Source organism: Tamandua tetradactyla, chromosome 25 (assembly GCF_023851605.1).
Source record: "Tamandua tetradactyla isolate mTamTet1 chromosome 25, mTamTet1.pri, whole genome shotgun sequence".
In the NCBI taxonomy this organism is placed as follows: domain Eukaryota; kingdom Metazoa; phylum Chordata; class Mammalia; order Pilosa; family Myrmecophagidae; genus Tamandua; species Tamandua tetradactyla.
Genome location: NC_135351.1, coordinates 10,720,811 through 10,748,518, shown reverse-complemented (window position 1 = coordinate 10,748,518; position 27,708 = coordinate 10,720,811). Strand labels below are relative to the sequence as shown.

The 27,708-nt window shown below is 34.9% G+C and overlaps 1 protein-coding gene across 1 annotated transcript in view; it reads left to right on the top strand.

Annotated features, from left to right (window-relative positions):
• The window catches only part of BLOC1S5 (biogenesis of lysosomal organelles complex 1 subunit 5), a 48,470-nt gene extending 24,648 nt beyond the window's left edge, over window positions 1–23,822 (top strand). The window contains exons 3-5 of the mRNA XM_077143533.1: window positions 3,433–3,562; window positions 10,512–10,570; window positions 23,456–23,822. Of these exons, the coding sequence (XP_076999648.1) occupies window positions 3,433–3,562; window positions 10,512–10,570; window positions 23,456–23,635 (369 nt within the window). The 3' untranslated portion in view covers window positions 23,636–23,822. The remainder of the gene's footprint in view (window positions 1–3,432; window positions 3,563–10,511; window positions 10,571–23,455) is intronic.
• Window positions 23,823–27,708: the final 3,886 nt, after the last annotated feature.

Below are 27,708 nucleotides of genomic sequence, written 5' to 3'. Positions count from 1 at the left end.
TCATATTAAAATGCAAAGAAGCTATTAAAGAATATTAGACTGTTTTGCCCAAAGCATTCTGGAACCAACTTCAATAGGTCCCACTGGACAAAGACAGGGCAATTAATAACTGGTGTATTGGAAAACTTCAAACCCCTTTCAGATCACCTTTAGAGAATAGCAGGAAACCAACTCCATTTTTTTTTTTGTAGGTGGGGGGAATCAACTCATTTTTAAAACTGGAAAATAATTAAGCATTTTATTCTGTCTTTTCCTGTATAATCTATCCTCAGAGTAACCAAACAGTTGATGAGGGGAAATTTCTCTTTATAGAGGTATTCCCTATAATGAAGGAATAATGAATGCCTCTGACATCTTGTTGGAAATATACAACTCACCTCTGAGATACTCTTGCAAAAAAAAAAAAAAAAAAACACCTGAATTTGATCAAGCCTCTAGTTTTAACAACCAATTTACAGGAAACACAGAAGACATAGTGTTCTAATTTGCTAGCTGCTGGAATGCAATATACCAGAAACGGAATGGCTTTTAAAAAGGGGGAATTTAATAAGTTCTAGTTTACAGTTCTAAGGCTGAGAAAATGTCCCAATTACAACAAGTCTATAGAAATGTCCAGTCACAGGCATCCAGTGAAAGATACCTTGGTTCAAGAAGGCTGATGAAGTTCAGGGCTTCTCTCTCAAGTGAGAAGGCATGTGGCGAACACAGTCAGGGTGTCTCTCTCAACTGGAAGGGCACATGGCGAACATGGTGTCGTCATCTGGTAGCTTTCTCTCCTGGCTTCTGGTTTCATGAAGCTCCCTGGGAGGCGTTTTCCTTCTTCATCTCCAAAGTTCGCTGGCTGGTGGACTTCGGCTTCTCGTGGCTATGTCGTTCTGCTCTGCTGTCTCTCTGAATCTCTTATTCTCCAAAATATTTCCTCTTTTACAGAACTCCAATAAACCAATCAAGATCCACCCAGATGGGTGGAGACATGTCGTCCCTTAATCCACTTTAACAACCACTCTTGACTAAATCACATCATCCAGGGAGATGATCTGATTACAGTTTCAAACATACAGTATTGAATAGAGATTATTCTACCTTTATGAAATGGGATTTATATTAAAACATGGCTTTTCTTAGGGGGCATACTTCCTTTCAAACCAGCACACATAGCAATATGTTAAATGATACTACAAGGATTCATTCAGCAAAACACAGATTGTGAGAAACTTTGTAAAAAATGATTCACTTTTCAACAAATTGCAAGGAAGAAAAGTGACAGAAGGGAAATCTGTAGATGAAAAAAGACTAAGAAACATTAACCAGTTTTAATGAGTGCATCTTACTTATATTTTGATTCAAACTGAGGGATAAAAAATATAAAGACATTTAAAGTAATGGTAACACTAGTTTGATATTTAATGATATTAAAGACTTGTTGATTGTATGTGATAGTCTAATTATTTCTTTTTGTAAAAGCGAGTCTTTATCTTTTTAAGATACATACTAAAATATGTACAGTTGAAATGATTTTACATCTGGGATTTGCTTCAGAATAATCTGTGTTTGGAAGTAGAGGGAAATATGGGGTGTTACAGAGGAAACAAAATCAGCAATGGGTTGAGAATTGTTGAAACTTTGTGGTGGGTACATTATGGTTCATTGCATTGTTCTCTTGTGATTTAAGTTTTATAAAAGTTTTTTTTTATTATGGAAAAATTTTAAAAAGTAAGTAACTGGCCTCAGCTGCTTCATAAGGAATGGCTCGAAATAAAACAAAAACCCCAATAACATAACTGAATAATTATTTTATTACAATAAATTTTTCCACCCATTTTTAAAAATAATCTTTTTATTTTGTAATAATTTTAGACTTCCAAAGAAGTTGCAGAAAGAGTAGAAAGAATACCCTTCACTCAATTTCTCCTATTATTACCGTGTTGCATTTGTAAAAATCTAAAAACTTGTGTTGGTACATTACTGTTAATGAAACTCTAGACTTTATTTGGATTTTACAATTTTTTCCATTACTGTAAATTTTCTCTTCCAGCATCTAACCCAGAATACTGTAATGCATTTAATTGCCTTGTCTCCCTAGTCATCTTTGGTCTATGACAGGTTCTCAGTCTTTCCTTGTTTTTTGTTTTTGACCTTGACAGTCATAGGTATCCTGTAGAAAATCCCCCAATCTGGGTTTTGTCTGGTGTTTTTCTCGTGATAAGACAGGGCAGAATACTACAGAGGTGAAGTGCCTTTTTTGTCACGTCACATGGGGGGATGTGCTGTCAGCATACCATCACTGCAGATGTTAACCTTCTTCATTGGTTGGGCAGTGTTTGCTATCGCCTTGGTAAAGTTAATATTTTCCCCTCCTTAGTTCTTTGGAAGCAAGTCACTAAGTTTTGTCCACTTTCAAGTGGGGGTGGATTAGCTTCATATTCTGGAGCGGGGTGTGTGTTGATGGTCCCCAACCCTGGGTTCAGTGATGCCCTAGAACACAAAGCTAAGATTTATCACAGCAAAAGGATAGAAAACAAATCAGCAAAAGGAAAAGGTGTGTAGAGTAAGTTCTGGAGGAAACCAGGTGCAAGCTTCTAAGACTTCTGTCCCATGGAGTCACATAGGAAGCACTTAATTCTCCAAGCAATGAGTTATGGAAACGTGTGTCACACATTGTCTACTAGGGCAGCTCACGGACGTCTGGGAGTCCTGAGTTTTTATTGGAGGCTGGTGGTGTAGGCACCCTCTGCCTAACACGTAACAAAATTCCGGACTCCCAGAAAAAAAGCAGATGTTCAGCATATACTACATTGTTTCTACAAACAGCTTAGGCATAGTGAGCCACTCTCATCATTTAGGAAAAGTTGTATGTTAGGCTAGAGGACAGTTTACTGGGCAAGTTCCCAGATGTCAGCCAAGGGCCAACCTTGAATGCAAGCCATTCTAAGGAGAGCAAGTTTTGAGGCCTGCTCTGTTAACTCTTCTACACAGGGAATTGTCTAAATATTATTATTTTTACCACTTGTTTTATTTCAAGAAAAATGGAAACTGATAAGAAAAAAGTAAAATAATAGAAGCTATCTGATGGTAAGAACTACAAAATGAAATGTAAAATCAGATGAAGGGCATCTAATTTTTTTTTTTTCTGTACAGAACAAAATGTGTGCCAATCTAGGCCTCTTATTTCAATCCTTTAGCATTTCTTTTGCTCATTTTTGAACATTGCTATAAAAATATTACTCATACTGCAACTTTTGTAGAATTTCATAATAAAAAATGCTTCCATGTTATACTCTCATTTACTCCCAGATAATTAGAAGACAACTGTATATTTTTCAGTAATGAGTAATAACATAATAAAAAAATTGAAGTGGAATTCCTAAAAGTAATTATTAGGATTTAGAACACAACATGTAATAGTCATTTATGTATTTATTTTTTTAATAGGAAAAGCGTGGCCTTCGAGAAATGAGAGTTCTTGAAAATTTGAAGAATATGATCCACAAAACAAATGAACAGACTCTTCCCAAATGTGGAAAGACAGTGCAGGACAACTTAAACCAAGTTCTCCAGAGATGTAAGCCAGTGATTTTTAAAGATATATATTGCTTTTTGTTTCATATTAGGTGAATGTTATACCTATGTGTATTTCCTTAAGTTTGGGAGGTGGAGAGAATTCTTCACTATGACATCTAAGGGAGGGAGCCTTGTACCAGGGTAAGTGATTGTCTAGTGATTAATATGTGTTGAGATTGATGTTAAGAGAATTGATCTTCAAAGTGAAATGTATTCACAAAATACTCCTTTGGGATGTGAGAAAATGGAAAAAAAAATGCATTTTTTTTTTTGTAGCTTATGCATGATATATATATATATTTCAGGCACCTGGTAATTTTGTTCTGCTGTACATGTAATTTAATTTATAAATAGATAAACAGACATTCTGAGACTCCTTCCTCAAATTATTCATTCACGTTTATTTTGCCCAGCAGATTGCATCATCAAAAAGTTGATGACCAGGCATTAAGAAGATATGAAATAAAGCTGCTTTTTCAAACAAGCTGCTAGAGTTTTATAGTTTTTTCCAAAAAATTATTTCATAAATGTTTGTCACTTTTTTATCAATTTTTCATTATGCAGAATATTTTAATGTGGAGATACAGGTGGCTAAGAAGAATATTTATTAAACATATCAAATCATAACATAAAATAAAAGAAGCTCTATTAGTAACTGATTTGTGAATGAGAAGTATACCAAAAACTCAAAGCTTCTCCCTTGATCAATATTTACACTATTCAGCTTATGCGAGGATAAATGATGGTGTTAAATAATGATGGATTACTAAAGGGCAAATGGAAAAATATCTTTCTGGGGTTAAAATCAAAGAAAACAAAACTGACCTGTAATAGAATGGCCTGGGAAGAAAAGCAGCAGAGACATCTTGATTAATAAATGAGCTAAATAAGTCAGTGTGCAAGTCCTTGTTAATAGTCTTGTGTACACTGGTGTATCTGCCTAGATTGCATGTGATTTCTTTGAGTGAAATAGCAGAAATTCTGAAGTTGATTTTACGTGTTTGCGTTTTGCTACAAGCATATCCTTGTTTGTTCATTCTACCATATCCTTAACCCTGACACATATCCTAGATATTATTAAGAAAATAAAACTCAAATTATTATTAAGAATGCGTGTGTATGCATTTGGGGTGTGCTATGTAACTGTCCTTTTCCACACTTTGAGTCTATAAAAGTAAATTGTGTATGACTTGGTAAAAAATTATGAAAGGTTATTGTTTCGTCTTTGGACTAAAGTTATTTCTGACGTGAAGACTAGCTTTTACATGTATAGTCTTCGCAGCAAAATAGAATAGTATTACTGATAGGGCGGGCAATGGTGGCTCAGTGGCAGGGTTCTCACCTGCCATGCCGGAGACCCGGGTTCGATTCCCGGTGCCTGCCCATGTGAAAAAAAAAGTATTTCTGATAATGCGGAATCCAGATTGTATATGGGTTTTCTTGAAAGAAAGAATTAAAATACAAAACTAGTAATTAAAGTTTTAACGTTGTGGAGTACATTGTTAGCTTTAGAACCAGGGCAAATGTTTTGTTAGCTGTTTTCCTTCTGGAAGCAGTTGGCTCTTGAATACATTTTTTCTTGTTCTTATCATCATGAGCATCACAGGCACAGTGAAGATTATTATCTGTCTCTGAAGCTCTTGTAGTTTTAAAAATTAGGCTGGGCCTAACTGTCATTCTTGGTAATTTTGTATTTGAAAACTTGACATTGTAAGTCATAGTGTTGGCATCTTTATTTTCACTATTAATTGATCAGGGAGTTGTACAAAATGATGCAAGCACATTTATATATTGTATTCTAAGTAGTACCTTATATGAGTAGTAATGGGTTGAGTTTTGTACTGTCCCTGTTATAGAACTGCTGCATTTTTCTTTTCACTTCACATACGTTCTTAGGTCCCGTTCTGAAATTGCAGCGCCTCTGTGCGTCCCAGAGCTCTACAGAGGGTGGATCCTAAGTTATTGGTCTTGCTTTACGCACAAAGCTGAGTAACTGGAAAGAAGTAAGATGAGAGAATCTGGAGTTATTAGAATGGAGAGTTGTTACAGAATCCTGAACTCAGAACTGCTCATGCTTTGTCTGTGTACCCACCAGCTTTGTGTCGTGTCCTCTAACTGGGCAAGCAGAGGCTTTGTAATCAAAGCTCACTTTTGGTTCCTTAAAAACCATTAAAAGTAAATGAGAGCCCTAGGACAGTACCGAAAAGCAACTTATAAAGAAACTTGTCATCAATATACATCACTTATGTTTTTCTCGTCCTGAAGACACTAGAATAAGTTCTCTATCTACTTATTATGTGATGTACTTATAAATTTCACCAAGCATGATGTCGGGAGATCTTGCCTTAGTATCGAGTGTAAGACCTTGATTTTATAGAGTAAGTAGGACAGAAAACCTCTAGGTTATTCCTCATTTAGAATTACTCACACAGTTGTAGTAATTTTAATATTAATTAAATTAATATTTAATTAAAATTTTTAATTTTAATTAAAATTAAAAACTAATTTTAATATTAGTTATTAAAATCATTCTAAGAAAAGTAATTGTTAAGAACAACAACAGAAAACATTAAGAGGTTGGAGTCTTATTGTTTTTGTTTATTTGGTTGTATTTGTTTCCTAGAGCTACCATAATCAATTAACCACCAATTTGGTGACTTAAAGTGACAGAAATCCTAGGGAGAATTGAAGGGGTAGGACCTTTACACCTTTCCCAACAACTCTTCTATGAATTTTAACTTTTTTTGAATTTACAGTATTTGTTTTCTGTTAGGATTCTGCCAATTGTTTAGTTTTAGATGCTTCAGGTACTTTCTGTTTCTGATTTATTAGATCTTTAATGATGTTGTTGTAGTTCTTAGTTTTTTTTTTTTAACCCTACAGCCTTCTTTTTACAATTCATTCTGTATTTTATCATCACATGTTTGAGCTCTTCTTAAATTCATACTGTTACTTTGTATTACAAAGCACCTATGGAGAATTTTATTAGGTTTTATTTCATTTGATTTATAAACTCTGTAAAAAACATATCATCCTCCCTACTTTATAGTTGAGGAAACTGAAATTTATTGTGGTTGAATGCCCATGGTTCTCCAGTAATAATTGAAGGTACTATCACACGAACCTAGTTCTTCAGACACCCAAAGCTTAGGTTCTTTCAGTGTTAAGTTGTTACTTCTTTACCTCTTTGAAAGGTAGGAAGGAATGCCTTTTTCTGTGAATTTCTTCTTTTGATAACGCTGGCCCCTCTTCCTCAACTCTTTTCTTCGTTCCCACTTACTTAAGTTTTACACATTGGGCTGTACCAGGGCTGCTTCTGTGTGCAGTCACTTGTTTGGTGGTCTTCAACTGAATAACAGCTTTAAATATTATCTGTATGTCAGTGTTAATTCCACATTTATATTTCCAGTCCAGATCACTCTCCTGAATTTCAGACTTTTACATCCAACTGCCTAGGGCACTTAAATAAGCATCTCAGTATAACATGTCTAAAACCAAACTTGAATTCTCTTCTTCATTTAGCTTTTATTTCATTCTGTCCCTTTTCGTTAATGACATCACCATTCACCTAGTTGCCCACGCTATAAAACTTGGACTCCTTTTTCTCCCTGCCCTTTCCTTTCTCCTTCCCTCTGTTTTCCCCCCTCTCTCCCTTTGTGCCTTCTCTCCTTTTCCTTCTCCTCCTTCCTTCCTTCTTCTTTCCCATCTTTCTTCCCTCTCCCTTTCCAAGTCCCCCCTTCTCCTCCTCCCTCCCCTCACATTTGTCTTCTGCAAAAATACTTTTGGCTTAACTTTGCAAATATGGCCATAATCTGACCACTCTCACCACCTCATCAACTGCTACCATCCCATCTAAGCCAGCATATCTTTTACCAGGATTGTTCTGGTACAATCGATGGGTCTGGTAGACCCATAACTCATCTCTACATAGGGGCCTGTGTGATTCCTTTAGAATATGACTTGGCTCTTGTTATTATTATATGTAGAATTTTCTCATCTTGCCTGGAATAAAAGTCAAAGACTTCACATTGGCCTACAAGGTCCTGTGAGGGCCTACTCTGACATTTATTTCCAACCATTTTCCTTTTCCTTCACTTCATTCTAGCTACGCTGTCCACCTTACTCTCCTAACATGCTAAGCACACTCCCACTTCAGGGTCTTTGTGCTTGCTGATCTTTCAGGAACACTCTTTTCTCAGATATCAGTATACTCATTTCCTTTAGGTCTCTGCTCAAATGTCAACAGTGAGACTTCCCTTGACCATGCTGTAAAATTCACCTGCTCTCTCCTTCTTCCTTGGCCTCACTACCTTGCTTTGTTTTTCTCCGTAGCAAGCATCACCACCTGACACACTAAATGTTTGATTGTGTAGTGTCTGTCTCCCAAACTAAAATATAAGCTCCGTGAGGTCAGGGACTCTGTTATGTTCACTCCAGTATCTCTGGCCTTCAACAGAGCCTAGATAATTATTTGTTCACTGAAGTGAGTGAATGAGAATTCAACCAACATCTGCTCCTAACACCAAGTCCATATTCTTATTTTTATGTACACCAACACATCACCCTGCAATGGCTTTGTTTCTCTTTTATGTGAGGAAAGTCAGGACATTGTTAACTGTGAATAATTTTTTGGTTAAGAGTAAAACATTTGATAAATTCTTGGCTTTTTGTAAAGTCGGTATAATCTTTTAAAGCATTAAAACAACAGGGGAAATTGCTTCAGACTGAATTAAGTAACCGATACAGGAAATAGAAGTGTTCTCAAGTCCAGAGCAAAGGGCCTTTCCCTCTTGGAGTCACTCCTAGTTAAGGAAGAAAATGCTTGGTGGAGTCAGATGATTTCCTTCGATTTTAGGAAAGTAGATATCATAAAATTCAAAAAATAAAACTTTTTTTTTTTTTATGGTGAACTAAGCAGTTAAAAAGGGAATTACTTCAAAGGGACTGAAATTTCTAAAAATGGATATTTTATCTAAACACGAAGACAGTCCTGATGAGGAAGAAAAGTATGTCCCCGTAAGAGAAGTTGTAATTAAATTTTAAGAGGAGGTAACACATGATAAAATAAGTATCATAGACCTGTAGCTCTTTCAAATTAAGCCAAGAATGATCTGAAAATTGTGAAGCATTTGCAGATGGCAAAATGGATTTAAGTCATGTTCAGAGTCAGAAAAAAAAACAAAAAATCAAAACCCAGGAAATGATAAGAGCCACTGCTTGGGAAAGTTGATATAATATTATTATGTTATAAGAAGGCAGATCTGATCACTGTTATTTTTTATTTTGTTTTCACCTTTTCTGTGATTGGGAACCTGATTTTCAGTTCTTATTATCTTTGCTTAACTAGGTTAATGACTCCTGTTAAAAACATGAATCCTTACCCTTTTTATCATATTCTCACAGGGAACTGCTTAACAATTTTTTGAAAAAAGAAATCACAGTCTCAGCCCTGTTAAGGAACTTATGACCTAGTTGGAGTGGAATTGAGGGTAGTATAGGAAGGCATAGTTGTAAAACTAGATAGTGGAAGCAAATGCCAACTAAAATGGCAGAATGCACACATGCCTGATGAAGGAATTTCGAATAAGGGGAAAATTCTTATAGGGAAAGGATTGATCTGGGAGGGTTTTATGAAGGCAGAAGCCTTAACCTGGAATTCTGAAACATGTAAACCATTTAATTAGAGGAAAAGAGTAAGAAAGCATTTTCAGTAGGGATGGTACAGCACTTTGAATAATGCTAACAGTAACATTTCTTGGCTGTTGACTGTGTGTGAAGTATTTAATATTAACATTTAAATGATTAATTTTTAAGCTAAATATCTACTATATATTGTCTTATTTAATTTCCCATGTCTACTCTGAAGCCCTGTTCCTAGTTCTAGTTGTTATGCTCATTTTACAAACAAGAAACTAACACACTCAGAGATTAGGTGCAGCATCAGGAACAGAGCTTGGCACCCAATAAATGCTCTGTAGATATTTGAAGCATAGTGAATGTAAGAGCACATGGGGAGTGCTGAAGCCTAGATTTGAACCCCATCTGACTCTTGAGCCTGTGCTCTAGCCTGCACACTAAGTATCTCTAGTTCAGTGAAGTGAAAATATTTGTGGATGGAAATAAAATGGATCCAGAAGATGAAGAGATTTGAAAAACTGAAGAATTAAAACACTTTTCACTGTTGAAATTTTAAAGGAGGTGATAGAATGTTGAGGTTAAAAACCAAGATTTTAGAGTCAGATCTGATTTTAAATCCTGTTTCCTGCACTTATTAGTTGTGTGACTTCCTCAGGTGCCACATACCTTGTGCCTCAGTTTTGTCATCTGATCCTCTCCTAATAGGTAAGTGGTTGTAAGAGTGAGTGTAAGGTACTTAACTCAGGTCTTAGCACATAGTAAACACTCAATAAATGATAGCTATGATAATTATTACTTGAGTTTTGGTTCTTAAGAAGGGGAAATGACTTGGTGAAAATGGTCTAGAGAAGTTGACTCTGGCAGTTATAGCCAGGACGAATTGAAAGAGGAGAAAAGAGGCAAGAAGATTGGTAGAAATTTGTTGACGCCATCTAAATACCAAGTACATGGTTAGAGTTGCATGAATGAGAAAAGAGAAGGAATCAGACACAATTTTAAGGCATAACTGACCCAAATGTAGTGATAAAATTCATCAGGGATTTTATGTTTTTAGAGAATTTGGGGTCATTGTTGACACCTTGTCTTTGGAGTTAGTACTTGGGTACCCTTTTGGCTTGCAGTTCAAAGCTCAAGACTGAAGGGTCTAATTATGACATCCTGAATGCATTGCCAGTCTGACCCTCCTACCACAGTAATTGCAATTTTTTTGTATACCTTTGAAATCTGAAACAGTCCACCTATTTTTTTTTCCAGGTAAGTGTCTTTTTAAACAAGGGGTGCTGATTGAAAACATATTATCTGTTTTATTTTAGTGCAAGCAGCTAATGACTCCGTCTATAGACTTCATCAGAGGGAGCAGGAACAAAAAAAGGTAAAAATATACAATTTGGATAATGGAGTACCTACTTCCTGGACTTTTACTCTCATCATGTTATTACCAGATGCTTTTGATTAAAAACAAAAGATCTATGAATAAATTATCTTTTATGTAGTGAATTTTAAAGATTTAAAAATAGCTAATTCATTGAAGATGTGTTGAAGAGGGTCACAAGATTGTACAATCAACATTTTTCTACAATCGCTGACCGTTTTACTCTCCTTTTCAACATTTCCATTTTCCCCTGAAAGCGTTATTTGTCTTATGGAGAGAGAAAATAATTTCACATGGAACAAAATATACCTACAAGATTGGAAATATAAATCTTTCCTTCGAGCCTGAAACATTGAGTATATTATGTATGTGTCTTCTAGAAAAGGAAGCATTTCATGCTGGTGTGGATGGGTTATTTAATGAATAGTCACAGGAGTATGTGAATCGCTTGCTGGGCAGTGCTTTGCTTATTTGAATTATATCTTAACTAAATTCAGATGTGGAAAAACAGCATTAGAATTTAAATTCCTGTGATAATTTGATGTTTTCACTTCCAGTTTTCATAAAGTATTTTTGTAACTTACCCATTGCCCTAAATTAGTAAAGATGTATCTTTACACTCAGTAAATGTTGAAAATACTAAGTCACTCTGAAAATAATGCCTTTTTCCACATATGTGTATCAGCAAATGTTACAATCTCCATTTTTCTAGAATGTGTTATGGTCAGTCCACAGTGAAAGTTCTGATCTGGCAATGTACAAAAATATAACAGAATGAACCTTGCCAGGGTTTAAGCTTCTACACTTTCCTTAACTCTAGATGTTGATATAAAGTTTGAAAATACAGCAATTTGATGAATCAACCCTCACTGAAAGGACTTCACATTTAAGCTACATAGGATGGCTGCCCAAGGGTAGTAGGGTCCTAGCAGTCTGGGTCAGGAAGCAGGGCCATTGATGAGCACATTGAAAAAATGGCAAAGCAAAGCCATAGATAGGGAATCTGTATCAGGGGGTGGTGCTTGCCGTGTCCAGGAGTGCTGTAAAGACCAGACATTTTTCTCCCCTATGCTGGGCGCTACTGAGAATGAATGATTTGAAGGTGATTCCTACATATAAGGAACCGAAAATCCAGAAGAGAATCTTAAATGACTAACATTAACATAATGTAGGATAAAGTAAGATCTGTGATAAAGTTACAAAAACTTTGTGGGATCTTGGCAAAAGGAGTGATTTATTTATTAGAAGGTGTTGGCATTCAAGCCAGACCTTGATGGGTGAGTAAGAGTTCACTTGGTAGAAGACGGGAAGAAAGATATTGTAGGTTTAGAATTTAGTGTTAAGCAAAGACAAAAGATATAAGAAGTTAATAGTCTTATGCAACTTATATATAGAGAATCTAATGGCTATTTCTGGAGATGATTGTGGAGGTTCTTGAATGGTATATTAAGCAATTTGCTGTTGAGGGAACCAGGAGCATTTCCTGGTTTTGAGAAGGGGAATGACTTTATCTGATTGCACATTGCCTGTACATTTTAATATATGCTGTTTTCTTAGCTTTCAAATTAAAATTAAAGAGTTATTCCATGCCTCTTTGACACATTTCTGTGTGATTGAAGCAGATTCAGGTGAGTGTACACTCACATAGTCAAAGCAGTTATAATTCTGATAAAATGGCAGTCTTGTCATTCTTGAGCAGAATTCACCTAAAATTCAATTCATAATTGGAATAGTTCCTCTTGACACTTTGAACTATTTTCCTATGTGGCATCTGAATCACAGAGTTGGAAAATAAGCAAATCAGAGGATAAGTACCTGTTTTTATATCTAGGGGTTCCCTTCGTTGGCTTGATTTAAGGCAAGTCCCTGAGCTTCAGACTTCTCAGCTGCAAAGGTACTTGCTCTGCTTACCTGATGGTTTGACATGGTCAGTTGTATTACATGATTTATGTGAAAATGCTCTGCAAACTGCAAATCACTATACAAATCTAAGATAGTATTTCTTCTGCCAGCTCACTAATTTGTTTATGATGCAGACAGTCACTCTGGATCAGAGCCCAGTTGTAGTTTATTAGAGCTGGTAAAGTTTCTGAGTCTCTTAACCAGGCATGATTTTTAAGAATTAAAAATTATAGTCCTGTGGTTTTAAAAAAATGGCCTCAAGAAATAGTACAGCCCTTGGAATATTTTAGTTATAAATATATTTCCTGTAATTCTTATTATATTGGAGAATGTTATTGTACTAATTTTTATGGACTCCATATTAATAATTAGTATTTTAAAATGTACTAAAATGTTTTATTTTTCATTGAGAGTTGGTGTATGGAGTGTATGAAACCTATATTCTTAAGCAGCCACCTGACTGTTTTCTTTTCTTGAGATCATTTGATAAAATTAACCCACTGAAAGCCACACAAAGATATGTTTTTCATATAGTGCTTGGAGAAAAGTAGAAAGTATTCTTACTTGAACAATGAACTTTTAGTCCGAAGTCTTTATTTCTTTTTTCTTATTGCTTATCTAATTAGCAGAACATTTAAAATATGGATCTTAAAGATTTTTTACTGCCTTATCTGTTTCATGTTTATTTAGACAGAGGGAGATGACATGGAGGCAAATTTAATTTCTCATCTAGTGAATACGTTCAAAGCAAAATAGGCCTTTACCTCCATTTCTATTTTACAGTCTAATGTTGGTTTCCCTTGGTTATACTGTTGGCTACATTTTGTATATTGTGTGGTTCTTAGAACAAAGAAAGATGGGAGTAGTAATGGAATAAAATAAGGCTATTACCATTAAGCAGTAATTCTTTTATGTCAAGACAATTTGTGGAATTCGGTAGGAAGTAAATTAGATAAACGTCATTCATCCAAATCATATTTCCCACAATTGAGATCTAAAAGAACATTCAGAAGAACAATAAATGCACATTCCCCAGTTATTTGACATATGCCTTGAAAGCTACCACTAATAGAAAACTATCACTAAAACTTGCATTTTGAGGTACTAACAATCAGAATAGTGCCCAAATGAAAATACAGTTGGCTTGTGAAACTCACTGGTCCTTAAAAAATCGCCATTCTCTAAGGGAGATGAAGTGGTTAATATTATCTGTTCATAATTTAAACTTAAGTTCATGCATAAGTATCAACTTTTGAAGCCCCTTTTCAGCTAGACTAGAGATAATTATTGAATTTTGTGCTTTGATTCAACTTATCCGCTAGTTTTATTATTGTTATACCCCTGTATAATTTTTTTACCATGAGAGTAATAAGATAGTATGGCTTATACATTATTGTCGATAGGACTTAAAACTGCAGAGTAATATATCAGAATTAATATTTTATTTTAAATCATTATCCATAGTTGTTATAATGACACTTCTTAAACTGAAGTAAATAGTTTTTCATATGTCTTTGTAAAGCATATATAAACCTAATGGTACCTCTATTATAAACAACTGTTCAATAAGTCCTTTGGGACTTTACTGGGCTTATTCAGAGTTTATACCAGGGTTTCTCAGCCTCTGCAGTGTTGGCATTTTGGACTGGATGGGAGGCTGTCCTATTCATTATAGGATGTTTAGCAACATCCTTGTTAGTAGCACCTTCTCCCTGCACCCTACCAGCTGTGACTACCAAAAATGTTTCCTGGTGTTGGAGAGAGGCAAAATTGCCCCCCAGTTGAGGACCATTGACTTAGGTTAATATATGCAAAAAAAAACCGTGTTTTTACCGGATACCCCAGAGTTCATTTGTATTTCTGGTCCCCGGACATAGTTTGATTTCAGAATTGGTTTCTATTTAGTTTTTCTCCAATTGTGTGTGTGTGTGTATGTGTGTGTGTGTGTTTGTGTGTTTGTATAAATCCTGTTTATTACTATTCCATTCTCTGTTGTAACTTAATTTATACATTTTACTAAGTAGAAAGAGACAAAACCATTACCGTTAATTACTTTTGGTGCATAATTATACTCTTTAATAAACTTTCCCTTCATTTTCTTTTCAAGTTGACATTTTAAAATTTTATCCTTAAAAAGAAAATAATGGTATATACTTATTTGAGTGAAATTGATTTCATTTAAGAACCCTCTGAAACTTGGTTTTTAATACCACATGCTTTTATATGATCACTTGCTAGAAGAAACAAGAAAATCTAGGCAAGGTGAGGTGTATTTTTGTTTCTCAAAGCGTAAGCTCCATACATACATCCCTAAGTGGTTCACAGTATATGCTTTTAGATTTTTTTCTGCCTAGTCAGACATAGACAGATTTTTAAAGCTCTTAATGACTTTTGAAATTAGAATGTGAAATTCTTGTTAGTTTTTTCCATTTTTTAAACATTCCAATCTTGGAAGAGATGGTTCAAACAACATTATATAGCAGAAAACTAGATTTCTATTCTTGATTCTAACCCTTTCTAGCTATGTGACCTTGGAAGGAAGTCCATCACAGTGGTATACCCAAGATATTTGATACCAGGATCAGGTCATTTCTAATACTCCCCAATAGGGCAAACTTACTTGTAATAGTCATGAAGTTAGCAATAATGGTGAAGAAAAAAGCAGATAGTGAAAATTTTTCCTTGAACTCCCTATGTATAGACTAGGACTTTTTAAGAACATAAATATATTTTTTTTGAAAAAGGGAAAAGCCTATTACCTACATATTGGCCTGTCACAGTAGTGACTAATAATATTAAAGTTTGTTTACAGTTCCTTACTTAAGCAAATTTGTCACTAACTTTGTGTTTTAGTTTGTTAAAGCTGCTGGAAAGCAATATACCAGAAATGGATTGGGTTTTACAAAGAGAATTTATTAGGTTACGAATTTACTGTTCTAAGGTCATGGAAATGTCCAGATTAAGGTATCCAGAGAATGATACCTTGACTCTGAAGAAAGGCAGGTAGCATCCCGGGTTCCTCTCTTCATAGGAAGGCACATGGCGATGTCTGCTGGCCCTTCTCTCCAAAATGTCTTTGGACTTCTGTGTGTTCTTGCTTGTTCCTTCCAGGGCATTTCTGTCTCTGAGCTCTCTCCAAAATGTCTCTCTCTAAAAGGACTCCAGCAAGCAGATTAAGACCCACTTTGAATGGGAGGGAGTCACATCTCCAGGAAAACAACAGAATCTAAAGGTCCCACTCACAGCAGGTCTGCCCCCAGAGGAATGAATTAGAAGAACATGCCTTCTCTGGGGGTACATAACAGTTTCCAGATCAATACAGAGTATGACCATATTTATTGATCCTTTTTGTAGTTGATCAAAGAATGCTTTTTATTAATTTTAATTTTGAAAAATTTATTTTACATGAAGGAATAGACATAATTAAGAAAAGTATTAAACATAAGAATAAGTCTGAAAGAAACTCATAAAAATCCCCCTTCACAATACGTTCCAAAAATTGCAATACTGTCTTTATTTCTTTGGAAACCATTCTAGCAGTATACTGTCTCCGCAGTATAAATTTAATCACAGATAAATATTCCAAATTATCATGTAGAGCAACAGTTTTAAATTAACTCAGGTTTTGTTACTTAAAATACCTGTGTTTAAACACAAGAATGTGTAAAATATCTTAACCCAGGGTTTGGAGACAAAATTTTCATCTAAAAGGAGCTCAAAAGTTTCCAAACTGTTGGTAATTTACTCTCAAATGAACATAGGTAAATAAACATAGGTAAACTCTTCCATGTAGAATACAACCTTTATTTTAAAAAAAAGCAATAAACATATGTTAATTTGAAACTTATGCATATATTATTAAAATTCAACAGTAACCTCAGTAATTATTTAGATTTTTTTTGGAAGGGGCTGGAGTACAGGGTGGTATTGTCTCAGTGACATTGTTTAGTATCGCCAGCGCATGGTGATAATGAAATTATTTTTTAGCAGATTGCATTACTGGTTTTAAATTCTGTGCATACAGTGCACCCCCTTATTGTCTGGACCTGGAGCAGAGTGCTCCCACCCTCCTACCCATAGTGGGCCACCAGTAAATGTTATATCCTTATTGGAAAGAGAGAGTTATAGACCGTTCCTATGAGTGTAAACTCAGGGTTAATTGGACCTTTTGATGAGGGAACTTCAGTTAAGGTGTGGTCCAACTGAATCAGAATAGGTCTTTATCCTTGTTACTTGAGTCCTTTATAAGCAGAATGAAATTCAGACACATAAAGAGAAAGCCACATGAGGAACAGCCAGAGGTTGGAACTCAAAGGAACCTGGAAGAGAAAGGAGAAGCCAGGAGAGGCTACCATGTTCATTGTCATGTGATGGAAAAGCCAAGGACCAAGGATCACCAGCAGCCAGCCCCAGAAAGCCACAGTCTTCTAGGAGAGAGCATCACCTTGATGATGCCTTGGCTTTGGGCTTTCCCTACCCTCAAAACCATGAGCCAGTAAATTCCCATTGTTTAAGCCACTCCATTGCATGGTATTTGATTTAGCAGCCAGGAAATGAAAACCATATGCAATATGACATGTATTTTGTAATATTATTACAGAAAGAAATGTGTTTGTATAAACACAGGGAAGAACTAGTAAGGATCTCCATCAAATTATTGACGGTATTCTCTCAGATAAGGGATTTGGTGGTAGTGGAAGTGGTAGGGGAACCATTACTTTAAATTTTTATATCGTTTGAATTTCTTTCAAAGATCATGTATTCCTTCTTTAATAAAAGTAAGGTTGTTTAATATGCTAAAGCTGCTAGAATGCAATATACCAGAAATGGGATGGCTTTTACAAAGGGAATTTACTACATTACAAATTCACAGGTCTAAGGCCATGAAAATGTCCAAATTAAGGCATCCAGGTAAAGATACCTTGACTTTGAAGAAAGGCTGCCAGCGTTTGGACCACCTCTGTCAGTTGGGAAGGCACATAGCTGGTGTCTACTGGTCCTTGCTCCTGGTTCATTGCTTTCAGCTTCTGATTCCAGTGGCTTTCTCTGTGAGCATCTGTGGGTCCTCACTTAGCTTCTTCAGGGCAAACTCTGGATTTCATCTCTTAGTTTAGCATCTCCAAATGTCTTTGTTACTTGGTTTCGTCTCTCTACTCTCTGTGTCAGCTCTGAGCTGTATGTTTTCTGCCTTTTATTCTCTTCATAGAGAATTCCAGTAAGCAGATTAAGATCTACCTTAAATGAATGGGGCCACATCTCTGGGGAAACAACCTAATCAAAAGGTCCCACCCAGTAATAGGTCTGTCCCCACAAGATTGGATTAGAAGAACATGGCTCTTTCTGGGGCAAATAATAATTTCAAACTAGCTCACAGGTCAAATGCTAAGTATTACAGAATTGATGAGCAATAAGATATTTGTACTTTTTGTTAATTAGATTTTTGTAAATTACTCACCAAAAATGCTGTTTTTCTCCCACAAAATTAATATTAACTTTTAAATATTATTTTAATATGCATTTTTTGTGGCTACTAGAAACTTAACTGCTAACACTGATAATAGGTCATTTTAAGCTCTAAATGATAAATAGTTCCATTACTATGTGGTTTTAATTCTTTTAGACTTGTGTGAATCCAACAGTGGATGTAAGTATAGTAAAATTTGATCATTGTTTTTCAAAGTCACTTTAGTTAAAGGAATTCCTATTTGAGGCAAAATTTTAGGGGGAATCCACTTATTGAGCATAAAAGTGGAATTACTTCATTGAAGTAGTAGTGTGGAAGAGTGACGGTGGTCTACCTTAGCTCAGTGTTTATACATGTCTTTCCTTATTTCTGAGTGCTCCTTTTGATTGTACACAGATTCGCTGACATATTATACTAGATCTGTGGATTTCCTATTATCCTCATTTATGAGTTGGGATGCAGGCTAATCATTAGAATAGTTTCAGTGGAAATGGGAAAGTATTGTAGCTCTCCTTTGGAAAATGGAATCATTGCTGCTCCAGAATAAGAAACATTTCAGCTCTTTGTCATTCTATCCAAGGTTATAGCCAGGCACACTGCATTTCCTCCTAGGTGATATTCCAGGTACAGCTAATTCTGGGGATATTGTTCTGCTATTCTATTCAATAAAATCTCAAATAGCTAGAAGTCTTGGGAAATGAATTGTTCTATATACATTTACCACAATACTGAGGTTTTCGTCTTTTTTAAGCACAGCATTTTTTATGACTTTATGTTGGGTGGATATTTGAAGAAAATATATATTCCATACTTTTCAGGATTTTAAAAATTTTATTAAACGTTGCAAGTTATTTTTTTTAATAATTAGAAATGATTGAGAATATAAATGTCTTCAGGGATTTGTGTGTGTGTATGTGTGTGTGTTTTTACAACAAATGCCCTCACATGCTCTGCTCTGCCTCTTAGGTTCCTGTTTCTGGCTCTTCATTTGCTCTGAGGTTGATTAATGCTTATCATTTCTTCCTATCTCCTTTAACAGCCTTTTCTTTTTCTAATTTGTAACTTTTAAAATAGCATTATTCCTTCCTGGCAACATGGGACAGAAATCCTAGAATGAGCTGGGACTCAGCATCAAGGAATTGAGAAAACCTTCTCAAACAAAAGGGGAAGAGAGAAATGAGACAAAATAAAGTGTCAATGGCTGAGAGATTTCAAACAGAATTGAGAGGTTATCCTGGAGGTTATTTTTACGCATTATATAGATATCACCTTTTTAATTAAGGTATAATGGAGAGGCCAGAGGGAAGTGCCTGAAAATGTAGAGCTGTGTTCCAGTAGCCATGTTTCTTGAAGATGATTGTATAATGATATAGCTTTCGCAATGCGACTGTGTGATTGTAAAAACCTTGTGTCTGATGCCTCTTTTATCTACCTTGTGGACAGATGAGTAAACATACGGAATAAAAATAAATAAATAATAGGGGAACAAGTGTTAAAATAAATTTAGTAGTTTGAAATGCTAGTGATCAGTGAAAGGGAGGGGCAAGGGGTATAGTATTTATGAATTTTTTTCTTTTTATTTCTTTTTCTGAATTGATGCAAATGTTCTAATAAATTATCATAACGATGAATATACAACTATGTGATGATATTGTGAGTTATTGATTATATACCAAGAATGGAATGATCATATGGTAAGAATGTTTATGTTTGTATGTTATTATGTTTAAAAAAAAAAAAAAGTGTTATTTATAACTGTTTAACCAACCTGGTTGGAATTGTTTGTAAAGTAGGTTCAGAATCAAAAAATTTTTTCATGGGTGCTGCAGTATTTGTAAATGGACTTTGTGGTATTGTTTTTGAATGACTAAAGGCCTCAACTCTGTTTCAGATAGATATTTCCAATAGCTGAGTTTTATTTATAGGTGAGGACTGTAGTATTGTCAATGCATGGATGTATAGACTGCCCCCTCATTATGTTGTGAAGAATGCATAGCAATTATTTTTATTAAAGGTGGGAGATAAGAAAAGATTGGTAAGGGTTAATGATTTTAAGAAGTTCTTCAAAGAAAGCAACAGTAGATTTTTAATTATGTTGGGGAGTTCTCAGCATTCAACTTATTTTTCCCTGGATTTTGATACCAAGAAGTGGTATGCCTGATGTGAAAAATTTGCTTGGATGTATGTATATTTAGTAATAATATTCTGAAACTACAAAATAGAAATACTGATCTTTGGCAGTATCTTAACTAAAGTCTTTTCTTATGGCCAAATGTTTAATGCTGGATTTATCAAAGAGAATGAATTGATACTTGAGTGAAAGGGAAAGTCTATTAATTATATTTGAGCTGTCTTTATTATTTGGATGATTACAAGAATCGACTGCTAAATTTTTTTTTAACTTTTTTTATTGTATATTATAACATATATCCAAAGTAAGGAAATAAAAAAGCAATAGCTTTCAAGGCACTCTTCAAAAAGTGGTTACAGAACAGACCCCAGAGTTTGTCATGGGCTACCATGCGATCCTCTCATATTTTTCCTTCTAGCTCCTCCAGAATATAGGAGACTAGAAGGTGCAAATATTTTTTTATCATCACAATTGACTTTTTTCCTTCTTTTTTTGTGAAAAATAACATATATACAAAAAAGCTATAAATTTGAAAGCACAGCACCACACAGTTAGTTGTAGAACATATTTCAGACTTTGACATGGGTTACCATTTCACAATTTTAGGTTTTTACTTCTAGCTGCGTTAAAATACTAGAGGCTAAAAGAGATACCAGTTTAATGATTCAGCATTCATATTCATTTGTTAAATCCTGTCTTCTCTGTATAACTCCACCATCACCTTTGATCTTTCCATACCTTTCTTTGGGGTTGTTTGGGCTATGGCAATACTAAATTTTTGATATTGAAATGGTCTGTAACTAATGTGGGGCAGGGAGATGGAACTATCAGATATTCTGGAGAGGCTGGGCTAGGTTTCAGGACTTATCTGGACAACACATCTGGAGGTTGTAGGTTTCATGAAAGTTACTCTAGTGCCTAGAACCCTTGTGGAATCTTATATATTGCCCTAAGTGTTCTTTAGGATTGCGTGGGATGGTCCTGGTTTGGGGTTGGCAAGTTATAATAGGTAGCAAGGTCCACTTGAAGCTTGCAGTAAGAGCAACCTCCAGAGTAGCCTCTTGACTCTATTTGAACTCTCTCTGCCACTGATACTTTATTAATTATACTTCTTTTCCCCCTTTTGGTCAGATGTAATTGTTGATCCCACAGTGCCAGGTCTGGATTCATCCCTGATTGCTAAAATTTAAATAGTAAAATTAAGAGAGTAAAGCTTAAATGGAGGGAATAAAAATGGTTTTGTCTTCCTTCTAGATGCTTGACTGTAATTTGTGTAGTATTTTTATTAAGCACCTCAGGCCCTGAGCTAGGATTTTGACAAGCATTACCTCTAGTCTTCATAAATATTGCTTGTGGATGTAAAATACCTTTTCCTCATTTTAAAGTTCAAGAAATTTTAGCTTGTTATGGGTTGAAATGCCTTTCAGATCCACACCTTTCTCTACTGAGCTGTTTTAGATGAAATGCTTCCTGGTGGGAAGTAGAACCCTTGCCATGTGGTCCGCATCACAGGCAGTATCAACTGAGCCAAGTTTGGTTTTTCAGTTAGAAGAGAATGACTTATTAAAGAATATCTGAACATCTGTGTATAGTGTTCTCTGTAGTTATAAAAAAAATTAATTTGCACTAAAGCCAGATAGCCTTTCAATGAAATTTATTTGCATTTTCCTTCTCATTTTGGTCGGACTATAGCTTTTCTCTTAGACTGCAACAATGTTTGCAAAAGTTTCCAAAAGTTAAATAAACTCTGGCCACTTTTTCATCTTTTGAAGAGTTACAATGCATAATGCTGAGAAGTTGAAAAGGCATGTGTTGAATTTAGTTTAACCTATTTTCCAAATCTGTTTGGTCGGCCAACCTTTTCCTGAGCCCCTCTCCCCACCACCGTTCTGCCTATTCAGAGCCCATCATTCCATAGAACACATGTTAGGGGAATGCTTGGCTGTAGGGCTGGCTTCAGGCTGGCTTCGGGCTGACTTCAACATCCTCTCATTCGAAAAGTCTTGATGCTGAAGGATGACAGAGCAGCTTGGCAGTAAAAACTCTTGCAAAAACTTTTTGTCTGATGATGAAGACTTGTAGCTACGTATGCAAAACTTCCTCTGGAAAGATACGGTTTGTAGCAATTGTGGCAAGAAAGGCATAGATTCGAGTTTCATTCAGACCTAGGTTTGGGTCTGTACCTGATAGCTGAATGATCTTGGAGAAGTAAGTTCGGTGTCTGGGAGCCTTAATTTCTTCCATTTATAAAATGAGAATAATGCAATTTCATAAGAGGGATTTTCAGAATTGAATAACTTGAGTTAGGCTGAGCGACTAGCAGAGAGCTGCCTTTTGTGGGTCCTCAAAACATACTCTTAGCCAGCGCTTCGTCCTGCTTCTCATTGTCACCCAGATGAGAGAAAAAGTAGAACAGCCAGGGCATTAGGGACTTTGTGGGAACACTGATTGCATCTTTTTCCTACTAGCTGTTTTTCTAGTGACTGAATCAGAATTTCCCAGTACCTGAGTACATCTTCCTCGGAGTGATGGTATCCCATCTTCCTCGGAGTGATGGATGAGTGATGGCTGCAGGTGCTTTGTAGGTTTCTGTGGTTTGCATCTGTCACAGTTTGTATCAGAACTTAGCTTTTATGGATGTATATATAAAATATTTGAAGCTGAGATACAAAGTTATTTCTTCATATTCTGCTTTATTGTATAACTCTGTATTGTTCATAGTTAAAGAAAATTATTGAAATTACTCTTTTTGGGGGGCATGGGAAAGAAAACAATTTATAGCTTTTTATTTAGATAATGTTTCTTCTTTATTGTTGTGGTGCTCAATAGAAGAAAAATCTTTTCATCCTTATAGGACTATTAAGGAACAGCTCAAGAAGAATCTAACTATTTGATACAGACGTTTTTGGTGTTTATTTGCTTTAAGGAAAGAACTAAGAGGAAATTTCTTGAGTTCTCTTCCTGTAATTAATAACTATAGTTCCTTTTAATAAATTATAAAAAAAAACTTATATAGAAGACATGCATTTTAATTTCTTATAATAATGAAACTTTTAGCCTATTTTCTTTAAACTTGATAAAGAGTTATATGCAATTAAATGGAATTTGAGGAGAGAGAGAAAAATTGCCTGGATTGTGTTTGATTTTGTCATTTAAAGCTGCTAGCCATGTTTGAAAATTCAGAAATGTGAATACCCATGTTCATTTATAGTCAGAGAATCCTTTGTTGTTTTTAATGAAACATGTTCTTGTTGAACAATAAAACTGTAATATAAGTTTATCAGTGTAACTTACAAGTTGATTGCAGTGGTCACCAAATATTGAGAGATATGCATATAAAATAAGTGTCTGGAAAATGTCATGTGACTTTCAAATTTTCTTTTCTCAGATTTATAGTGAGCATTTAATAGCTAGTGAAAGACATCAGGCAACGCAGTTGGAAGATTTCATGAAAGAGCAACACAACAAACGGGCTGAAGTGGACGAAGAGCACAAAAGAGCCATGGAGAGGCTTAAAGATCAATATGCCGAAATGGAAAAGGACCTAGCGAAATTTTCAACCTTTTAAGAACTTGAACCACAACAATAACAAACAAATGGGAAAACATTAACATCCTACCCCACCCCCCCGAAAAGAATATACCACCAGACTATTTAGCCTCTGCTTCAAGCTTAGCAATATATTCAATGACACTTTTACATCAGAAGAAATAAACTTCTGCTGAAATCCTGATTAAAAGTTTAATAGAAGAAAAGTGCTATATCTTTCTAGTTCTTAAGTGCCTATCTATCTGTGATTATTTGGTTGGGGAGGAAAAGGAAGAAAAATGGGATAAATTTACACTTTGCTAATTAGAATTGGTCTTCTTTACTATCAGTTAGCTCACTCTGAGAACTCTAAGTATAGACATACTGCAAAATAATTAATTCCTGTGCAGGGTTAGTACTAGTTTGTTATTGTGGCTTAAAAAGCAGGATAATAGCTACCAGCCATTAGCTTCTTAGGCTATGGGAAGAATATATAAAGTGTTATTCCACAAAAATGTAGGCAAAAATGACTGTCCTGGGAGCACAGAATACATTTAAGAGAAAGCAAGAGTCAAAACATTATCTCACCTGTGGCAGAAATGTCTGTGTTGGGCTTTGAACTGCCTATTGGAAAATGTTGCAAATTTTGCAGTACAGCATAATGCCATGCATTTCACTTGGATGACAAGACATGCTTAATTTTTGTGGCCTTCCAACAGTTAATATTTTCAGCTTTTAAAATATGCTTAATAGGAAAAGCTTACCAAAAATATGTTTCTACTTTTAGCTTTTCCAGGAACCATAATCTTGCCCATAGTTTTTGTCTCATGTTTGTGTCTGTTTTGCTATGGGTAAGTTTTATAGGATAAATAATGTCTATATATGTTTCAACTGTTGAATGAGTAATCAGCAAAATCTGCCAAGTAATCCCTCTGGAACTATATAAAAAAATCTGGCTCTGAATGAAACAGAAGTGTTTACCCACGTGGCAAATTGTCCATGTTAAGTGTAAATCCTTTTCAGTATTAATGTCTATTCTCATAAGCAGGTGTATTATGGTGAAACATGTACCAATTCTGTCATCACTGTGATCTTTAAAAATCTACATTTAATAATATAATTGAAGAAATTAGTTGAGTTTTTTATTTGCCAAAAACCAAACAGAATTAAATGCAATACTTTCAAGAGGTTTATCACAAATGAATTTGAGGTATGGATAAATCTTTCAAATATTTTTTATTGCTTTGCAGTAAAGAAAGAGACAAGAAAGAAAATATCCAACTCTCTCGAGTTATCTCAGTGTTGTGACTGCATAAAATTGACAATGCTTGCCTGTGCAAATTTATGGCTTACTGTCAAAGCTTCATTCTTGGCTGCATGTTGAAAATGTGATTAAAGTTAATAGACGAGATGAAATAAGTATTTGAGATTTCTTTCAATAACACTGAATTTCTGCCAACTTTCTCTGTCTGCTACTGTAAGCTTGACAGGTTCATCAATCATCCTCTGGGTACCTGGACTGAAAAAGCACTTGCTGACACTAAAGCATGTTGGAATTTTCTTAATTCTCTTTCAGTAGATGGAAGGGGAAAAAAAAAACTTCCAAAAATATCCCACACGTGAAAAGGGAGGGGAACCTTAAATGAAAATTCCCTTTGTATCACAGGCAGTATTTGAAATGCTCTAATTTCTAGCATGGCCCTGAGTAGATACTAGAACCAAGAAATCAGGGCTGAGCTTGGACAAGAATATGGTCTACCTTGGAATTGCCCAGTGTGGGCAGCAAACTCTTCCAAGTGCTTTTGTTCATCTCATACAAATTATAAATATTTTACCTTAAAAGTTTGTATATATTACATGCATATCTAAGGCACTTCCTAAACTAAAATGAATTGTTGGGCTTTTTGATTTTAAAGATTAAGGTACTAAATTTCTTCTTTGTAGCTTTCTTAGCTCTACAGTGTAGCTTCTAAAATAGTCAATTTGTGTTCCTTTTGACTCTTTATCAGGGTGGATACTTTCACTTCTATTTTCCAGTTTCCAATTTTTTAATTAAAATTAAAATTACTTTTAATATGTATTTATATGTAAAAATTAACTCTAATAATTACATAATTTATAACATTTCTTCTGTTAAGCAGGGAAAGTATGGGTTCTGTGTAGCTCATGGGATTGTAATGATCAAATGAGTGATGTTTTGTAATTTTAAAGTGCTATAGAAATACTTTGTGTTTTTAAGTTGTATTTTCTCTTTTTCATTATTCTTTTTTGACTTGTTGTGAGATTTCTTTTGCCACTTCTAAACATGTATATTTTTAACTTGTGCTCTTATTATTGATACCTGCTTTATTTGGATTGTGGTCTAAGAATGAGGTCCATATAAGATTGATAAGTTGGAATTTGTTGAGATTTGCCTTATGACCTACAACATGGTCAATTTTGTAAGTGTTTCATGAATGTTTAAAAAGCATACATATTTTTCAGTTGTTGGGTGCCCACTAGACAGAACTTGCAAAATGTGTTGTTCAACTTGTCTGTTCCACTTTTTTACCCCCTTCTAACTTGATCTCTCAGATTTTGAGATGTGTTGAAATTTCCCACTCCAGTGGATTTGTTCATTTCTCGGTGTAATTCTGTTAATTTTTGCTTTATGTATTTTGAAACTTTGTTATTAGGTGCATGCAAGTTTAGAATTATCTTCCTGGAGAATTCAACATTATATTTAGACTGGTGGCCTCTATTTTTGGTGACGTTTTTATTTATTGCTTTAAAGTGTGTGTTCTTTCATATTTGTATAGGCTACACAAGCTGGTCGGTATTTGTATGGCATTTTTTTTTATCCTTTTGTTGGATCTTTCTGATTCCGTATTTGTTAGGTATGCCTCTTGAAAACTGTAACTGGATTTCTTTTTCTTTCCATCTACTTATATTTAACTCAAGAGTTTAATCCATATTACTGATATACTAGGATTTATTTCTGCTGCTTGTTTTAAGCATCCTATCCCACTTTTCTTTTTTACTTCATTCCCCTTGCTTTCTTTCCTTCTTTCAGATTAATCGAGTTGTTTTGTTTTTCCATTTACTTTTTCTCCACTAATTTGGAAGATAAACACTTAATTCATATCTGTTAGTGCTTATACTTGCATAGTTAATGAAATCTAAAGTTAATATCTTTACCTTCTTCCTAAACAATACAGACTTGAGCAAAGTCTAATCCCCCTCTCAACTTAAAAATTATTGTCTAGAAATTTAGTTCTATCTTGGTTTATTTTAACTTCACAATAGTTATTTTAAACAGCAAATTTATGTTTAGATTTACCTACAAGGTTACCATTTTGTTACCTTTGAAAGTTAACTGGGTATACAATTCTTTGTTGGTAGTTATTTCCTCTCAGTAATTACGGATATTATTCCACTGTTTTCTTCCAATGTTGCTTCTGATATCACAGGTGTTAGTCTGATCACTACTCCTTTGTCATTACACTATTTTATCTCAGGTTATGCTGAAGATCTTTATTTCTGGTGTACTACAATCAAATGTCATTGTACATCTGCCGTCATATGTCTAGTTGTGGAAGGGATCCATTGAGCTTCCTGACTCTGAAAATTGATGCCTTTGTGAATTCTGGAAAATCTTCTCTATTATTTCTTTGAATATATCTTCTTTTCCCTTTTTTCTGTTCTCTTCTTCAAGAACTCCAATTGGACTTATGTTTTGCCAACAACTCTTCTCCACGACTCTTAATTTCTGTGTCATATTTTCTATTTCTTTGTCTCTCTGTGTTGATTTCTGGACACACACTTTAAAACTGTTGTCCAGTCCGCTAATTCTTTCCTTTTTCTAGCTAATCTATTTAACCCCTCTATTGAGTTTTTAATTTTAGGTTCCTTTTTGTTTTTCATTTCCACAACTGTTTGGTTTTCTTAAAAGTCTTCCTGGTCAATTGGGATAGTTCTGTTATTTCCCCTTTTTCCTTTCTTTAAACATATTAAATATACTTACATTTTATATCTGTTAACAAATATTTTTCCTTTTGTGGATCTGAATGTATAGTTTCTTGTTTGTTATTTTGGGAGAAACAAGTTTATGGTGACTTGTTTCCAGATGTTTTA